The sequence below is a fragment of the Mus caroli genome, unplaced genomic scaffold (assembly GCF_900094665.2).
Source record: "Mus caroli unplaced genomic scaffold, CAROLI_EIJ_v1.1 scaffold_11959_1, whole genome shotgun sequence".
NCBI classification, from domain to species: domain Eukaryota; kingdom Metazoa; phylum Chordata; class Mammalia; order Rodentia; family Muridae; genus Mus; species Mus caroli.
The window spans coordinates 170-7,908 of record NW_018388497.1 but is presented as its reverse complement, the minus strand read 5'-3'; the positions used below and the strand labels follow the sequence as shown (position 1 = coordinate 7,908).

General features: G+C 33.3%; 1 protein-coding gene across 1 annotated transcript in view; it reads right to left on the bottom strand.

Moving 5' to 3' along the window:
- Positions 1-7,308, bottom strand: part of LOC110287638 (selection and upkeep of intraepithelial T-cells protein 6-like) — a 36,048-nt gene extending 28,740 nt beyond the window's left edge. The window contains exons 1-2 of the mRNA XM_021154201.1: positions 7,266-7,308; positions 3,643-3,723 (exon numbers count right to left, since the gene is read on the bottom strand). Of these exons, the coding sequence (XP_021009860.1) occupies positions 3,643-3,723; positions 7,266-7,302 (118 nt within the window). The 5' untranslated portion in view covers positions 7,303-7,308. The remainder of the gene's footprint in view (positions 1-3,642; positions 3,724-7,265) is intronic.
- Between the last annotated feature and the right edge of the window lie 431 nt (positions 7,309-7,739).

Sequence of the window (7,739 nt, the reverse complement as noted above, 5' to 3'; positions counted from 1 at the left end):
AAGGAAGGAAGGAAGGAAGGAAGGAAGGAAGGAATAAAAGACTTCCTGGAATTTAATGAAAATATTGACACATCATACCCAAACTTATGGGACACAAAGAAAGGAGTGCTAAGAGGAAAGTTCATAGCATTAAGTGCCTTGTAAAGAAACTGAGGAAATTTTACCCTAACAACTTAAAAGCACACCTGAAAGCTCTGGAACAAAATTATGCAAACTCACCCAAAAGGAGTAGAAGGCAGGAAATAGTCAAACTTAGGATGGAAATCAGCCAAGTAGAAACAAAGAAAACAATACAAAATATCAACAAAACCTCTTAGAAGGGGGAACAAAATAGCCATAGAAATATTTACAGAGACAAAGTGTGGAACAGAGACTGAAGGAATGACTATCCAGAGACTGCCAAATCTGGGAATCCATCCCATATACTGTCATTAAACACAGAAACTATTTTGGATGACAAGTGCTTGCTGACAGAGCCTGTCATAGTTGTCTCCTTAGAGGCTCTACTAGTGCCTGACAAATAAAGAGGTGGATATTCACAGCCATCCATTGGAATAAGCACAGGGTCACCTGTAACCCACCAGCAGGCAAACCAGTTAGAAGACCTGTACTCTCTCTCCTTAATTATAATCCAAATACTCTACCTCTGACTAAATGATACACTAGCAGTTAGAATACTAATCATTCTAAACATGTTTACATTAAAAATACAATCAATAATTGTGAAGAATATATCTCTACTAGAGCTCAATGTCCCTATTAAATAGGCCTTGATAAATGCAATAGAGAGGAAGCACAAGACAAGCACTTCAAAATAACTATTTTGAGTATATTGAAGAGCTTTAAAGAGTAAATGAATAAATCCAATAGTGAAATCTGTGAAAACACCGACAGGAAAATGAAAGGAAGAAAAGAGTACAAGACACAAAAGTGAAGTAGAATCAATTAACACCTAAACTGAGGAATACTGGCAATGAAATTTTAGGATCTTATACAAGAAACACAGATGTAGGACTCAACAGCAAAATAGAAGAGATAGAAGAATGAATTTCATATATTGAAAGAATATAGAAGAAATCAATCTGTAGTCAAAGAAAAATTTGGATCTAATAGCATCAGGTAAAAAAAAAACATTCAAGAGAGTTTAGATGTTATAAAAATGAATCTTAAAATAATTATAATAGAAAAAATGAGAAATTCAGTTCAAAAGCATAGAAAATATTTTAAACAAAATCATAGAAAAATTTTTTTAGCTTAAAGAATGAGAGGTCTATCAAAGCACAAAAAGTAGACAGAACACAAACTAGACAGAACCAGAGAAGAAATTCTTCACTGCCCATAACAATAAAGCACAAAATGTACAGATAAAGACACAAATACAAATAGGAAGGAACTAAGTTCAAGTACTTTTTTTTTTTTTACAGATAATATATGTAACCCTACAAGTATAACCAGGAAACCCATTATGGCTGATATATACTTTCAGTAAAGTAACTGAATACAAAATTAACCTACAAAAAAAAATACCAGTCTTCTTATATAAAGATTTAAAATAGACAGGGAAAAACATCAGGTAAACAAAGCATTTCATAATAACTTCAAATAATATAAAATACCCGTGATACTTCTAACCAAGCAGATGAAAGACTTATATGATAAAACTTGAAGACATTGAAGAAAGACACTGGAGAAGATATCAGACAGTAGAAAGATATTCCATGCTCATGGATTAGTAGGGTTAACATAGCAGAAATGGGTAAGCTACCAATTGGAACCTACATATTCAATCAAATTCCCAAAACATTTCTTGATAGATCTTGAAAGAATAATGTTCAGCTATAAACAGAAACATAAAAACCCAGGGTAGTCTAACACTATTAAATAATGAAAGAATTTTTGGGGTTATCAGTACTCTCCTTCTTAAATTGCACTACAGAGCTATCGTAACAAAACCATCATTGTGTTGGAACAAAATTAGACATATTTCTCATTGGAATTAAATTGAAGACTCAGACACATGTAGTTTATACACTTATAGACATCTGTTTTATGATAATATCATAAATATACAATGGAAAAATACATCAATAATGTACAGTTTGATACTGTTTGCACTATTTGTTCCTATTCACGGTGGATGAATTCAAGTAGAAGAATGCAAATTGATCAATACCTACAACTTATCACAAAACTTATCTACAAGTAGATAAAGAATCTCAATATAACCCCAGATACAAAGAGTTTGATAGAAGAAAAAATGAGAAATCATTTTGAAACCCTTCACACACACAGACACACACACACACACACATACAGACACACACACACACACACACACACACACTTTTCTGAACAAGACATCATTAGCACAATACTAAGAACAAATAATGAATGGGACCTCATGAAACTGAAACTTCAAAGAACACTATCATTTGTAGCTTTTTTTACCAGCTACACATTCGACAGAGTTAATATCTAAGATGTATGAAATTTTAAAAAGTTAGACATGAAGAAAAGAAATAATTTAAAAGGAGGAACATATATAAACAAAGCTCTCAAAAAGAAAACTCAAATGGCCATAAATCACTTAAACATGTGCAATATACTTAGCCATGAGTGATATGCAAGTCAAACTTCACTGAAATTTCATCCTACACCCACCTATTACACTTTCAATATTTCTTTCGACAGCTCATACTGGTAAGGATGTGAAGTAAAAGGCACATATATCCATTGCTGGTAGGCATGCAAATTAAAGAAATCACTGTGGTGGTTTCTCAGAAACTGAGAATAGATCTACCTCAAGATATAGCTATTCTACTCCACAGCACATACCTAAAGGATGCTTTATTCTAGTGCAGAGACACTTTTTTTAATCATGCAAAAGGATGTAGTTAAAATATTCAGAAATACACACACACACACACACACACACAATCATAGAAAAACTTTTTTTAGCTTAAAGAATGAGAGGTCTATCAAAGCACAATAAGTAGAACACAAAATAGACAGAACCAGAAAAGAAATTCTTCACTGCCCATAACAATAAAGCACAAAACGTAGAGATAAAGACACAAATAGGAAGGAACTAAGTTCAACTACTTTGTGTGTGTGTGTGTGTGTGTGTGTGTGTGTGTGTGTGTGTGTGTGCATTCCAAATAAAATAACCAAGTAATAGGACAGATGATGAACAAACTGAACATCTCTCCTCACTGAATGAAATTTCCAGTATCAGAACACAACCAAATGTGCATCAATGAAATTGTATCATTGGACAATAAGATTTTTTATATTATTTGTTGTCTAAGTTTTTAAGTCTCCAAGTAATCTTTATATAACTGTGCTTCACACAGATGTCCCTAAATATTCGAATTCTCTTTCTCATAGCTTTTTTCATCTTCCCTTTACTTTTTCCACTACCATTTTGTTAACTCAGGATTATTCTGATATATACAATTCCACAGTGTAAACTTAATATCCAAGTTTTGTGTATTTAGTACAAATATTGAACCATATGTGATTTTCTTCATTTCATTGCTTCATTCACTCTTTAGAGACAATAGTTTAAATGTAGTAGATCTTCATTTTCTTGGAGGATTAGACATTGATACAAGCTCAAAAATGCAAGTGAGAGGTTCATACCTGAACTCAATGCTACCATCTGGAGGAGAGACAAAACAACGCAGTGTGCAGTAAGAGGTACTCCTACAGCTCCCATCACACCTGTGATGAGACACAAGTTAATGACTAGTGAAAACACAAATTTAGAGAAATCAAATACTTCCATATTTTCTACAACTGGTTTCCAAAGAAAGTTACCATCATTAGGCCTCAATTTCCGACAATGAATAATTTTACTACAATCATTTACCTCGTTTTTTAAAAATAATCATCACATTTTAGTTGGTAAATCTGGTAATCCTAGTTTTAGGAATGTTCCATGTAATGACTAGATTACTTCAGATGTTTCTTCCCCATTAGAGGATCACATACTCTCAGACTTGATGTTGTCATGTGGATTTGCAAGCTTTATTAGATTGCATGACTTTCCAGAAATATTTATGGAACTGACAAACAGATCCAAGTCTCAAAGGTCTTTTGATATACTGTCCCATTTAGTTCAATTTAATTACAGAAAATTTATGATACATATTTACCCTTACAATTTTTAGAGTAATTATATTAGCGTTTTAGAAGACTATGACTTTCTTGTCCAAAATTATTGAAATTTAATATTATGGAGAACTCATAATTTGAATATATTTTAGGGACCAAAATAAATTTTCCTATATATGTCAAATATGTATTACAATCTTTAAAAATTATATTGTGTGTATGTGTATACTTGCTCTTGTGCATGTACATGTGCGTCTGTGTGTGTGTGTGTGTGTGTTTGTGTGTGTGTGTGTGTATTTTACCTGCATACATGTAAGTATACCACTTGTGTTTTATGGTGCACACAGAGAGAAAAAGAGGTGCTTGAGCATCCAGAAACCAAAGTTAAAGTTAATTCTGAACCAACATACAAGTCTTCTTAACTACTTAAGCATCTCTTCACCCCTCCTTCTTTTATATTTTATTAATGTATATCAATTATAAACAGTAGATATCATTATGACATTGTTATACATGTATATACTTAATATTCACCTTCATTGACCTCTCTTGCAACCTTCCATTCTCACTAATTTTCCACTTTCCAACTACTTGTCTTCATACTCTCATGTTTTTTACTTTATTGTTTTTGACAATCCTAATCAAACTCAAAGTGTTCACAACTAGGATATATTGCTGGACTATGGTAAAGGTTGGTTTATGAAAAAATAGCTCATTAGTGAATACACCCCTGAAAATCCTCTCTTCTGCTGTCAATTATTAGTTTCATATAAAGCTTCAGAATGGGATGAGATCTTGTGAGTTTCTCCCACTTTCACAAAGGTAAATGATGGAAATTGGTCCTGTGCAGGTCTTTAGTATATAATCACAGTTGCTGTGAGTTAAAATATTTCCAAGGAAAAATTAATGTTTTATTCAGAAAGTCTACTTTTTCACTTCCTTTAGCATTGATATGTGATGTGTGCATTTTACGTGCTACAGTGTGACATTTCAATATGTAAACTTTTCAAGTTAAAACTTACTGATGATCTCTTCCAGTTCTTTCAAAAACATAAGATAAATCGGACTGTTTGTTTGTTTGTTTGTTTGTTTGTTTGTTTGTTTTCAAGAAAAGGATTCTCATTGTATCAGAGCTCTTGCTCTCCCAGAACTTGGTTTGTAGAGCCAGATGGCCTTGAACTCAAGGAGACAGTCCTGCATTTGCCTGTGGATTGCTGGGATTAAAAGCGTGTAATACTTTATCTGGGTACAGTTAATTGTTTTAAACTAGAGTTTTTTCTACTAAATTTATTTCTCCTAGATAATTATTCTTTTGTAAATTCTCAAAAGAAAAATCAACTCTCATTTCTCCATCTCTTTGCATTTTCTAGATCCTAGTGATGATGGTGTTTGCTGTCTACTATGAAACCAACATTTTAAAAATATTTGAATTGAAATAGAATTATATTACATTTTCACTATCCTTCCTTTCTCCAGCTTCACTCACACCAACCCCTCTCAAGCCAATTATCAAGCCAATATCATCGTTTTTATTATTGCTATTCACATACATATATCTATATATGCAGATCTATCTTTCATGTATATAAACATATACACATATAAATATAAATGTGTATATATGTTTGACAACATTATTATACTGTAATATACAATGTCATTATTATTGTAAAAATAATAATACAGAAATGTGTACAATTGCACATGTACCTGTGTGTGTGTGTGAGAGAGAGAGAGAGAGAGAGAGAGAGAGAGAGAGAGAGAGAGAGTGTGTGTGTGTGTGTGTGTGTGTGTAAACATATCCTGCTGAATATTTGTTTCTTGTTTGGTTTGAAGTTTGACCATTCTGCATTAGACAAGCAAAAGGCAAAAGTAGGCCCATTCCTGGGAGAAACTAATTCTTGTAGAAGGAGTCATTAGTTCTCTGCAGTTCCATGTCTACAAAGTTGACAACCTCGGGAAAATTTTCTTCTTATACATTAACATGTCTGTTAATTCTATTGTTCCAATCCTGTTTATGTAATTGTTTCAATGAAATCAGGTATTAAAACTTCCACCCATGACTGAAAATATGAAGTAAATTTCTTTTTTGTTGGCCTATTTTAGAAAACACATTAAAAAAAAACACATTTTGTGTTCCTTCCAATAGAAATGTGGTTTTTTAAATGTGTTTTCTAAAACAGGCCAGCAAAAAGAAAAAAGAAAAAAAAGAAATTTACTTCATATTTTCAGTCATGGGTGAAAATTATGAAGTACAGGGCCCCCAATGGAGGAGCTAGAGAAAGTACCCAAGGAGCTAAAGGGCTCTGTAACCCTATAGGTGGAACAACAATATGAACTAACCAGTACCCCCGGAGCTTGTGTCTCTAGCTACTTATGTAGCAGAAGATGGCCTATGTGGCCATCATTGGAAAGAGAGGCCCCTTGGTCTTGCAAACTTTATATGCCTCAGTACAGGGGAATGCCAGGGCCAAGAAATGGGAGTGGGTGGGTAGGGGAGTGTGTGTGTGTGGGGGGGGCTATGTGGGACATTTGGGATAGCATTTAAAATGTAAATGAAGAAAATACCTAATAAAAAATGAAAATGAAAATGAAAAAAATGTAAATGAAGAAAATATCTAATAAAAAAAGAAATAAGTGAAAAAACAAAACAAAAACAAAAACACCTTTCTGAATCTCAACAGGTTCATCTCACATATTCTATTCTTCTCATTTCTGGTTTTGTTCATTACAACTAAACACAATAGGGAATGTATTTTGATTGAGCTCATGGAACAGGCATTCAATTCATTTTATGTACCTGAGAAAAAATAGTCATAGGTGCATATTTTCTTTACCTTTATATAAGGGCAGTACATAACCTGAGCGAGCTCAGTATCCACTAAGATTCAATTTCACAGAGTCACTTTCCGATTTCAACTGATACATAAAAGAAACTTGGAATCCCCACAAAAAGGCATTAACTCTCCATCTATCTGAACTACTAATCTACTAATCATTATATACTTCTGTCTAAGTCCTTGGAATTTGTTTCTAAGGGGACAGTATTCCTCTCAGTAGGCACAAGAAAGTGGAAAGTATAGAAAAATAAAAAAAAAACTATATGTGAGGATAGAACCTTATTCTAAAAGCTTACTAAATTCTCTTACCTGAGTTTGTTGATCCTAAGTCAGCTCTCTTGTCCATGTAAAAGTAGCAACTGTTTCACCTGTGTTTCTAATAAGGTTTCAACACTTTTCTCAAGTCATAAAGCACTCCAGAGTCAGATTGAGATAAGAGAAACTAAATACCAACACCCTTCACCTACCCTGAATATCTGGCCAAATGACTCTATAAGCCTGAAACTTAGGACAGGGCTGGGCATGTTAACCCACAAGGAAAATTTTTGTTTGCCTGATTAACTGTATTTGGTATTACTCAAGTAATATCAAGAGTTGCCTCACCTATGGACGAAATAAAACAAAATCGGACCCTACCTGCCTTATACTGAGGACAGAATGAAAAGCTGTCTTGAATGCATTTTGAATTCTAGACCTATACAAATAAAGGGGAGGATTGTAGAAGCTCAAGCAAGAAACTTTAAGTGATGAGCATTCATTCAAGGAAGTTTCATACAGTTAGTG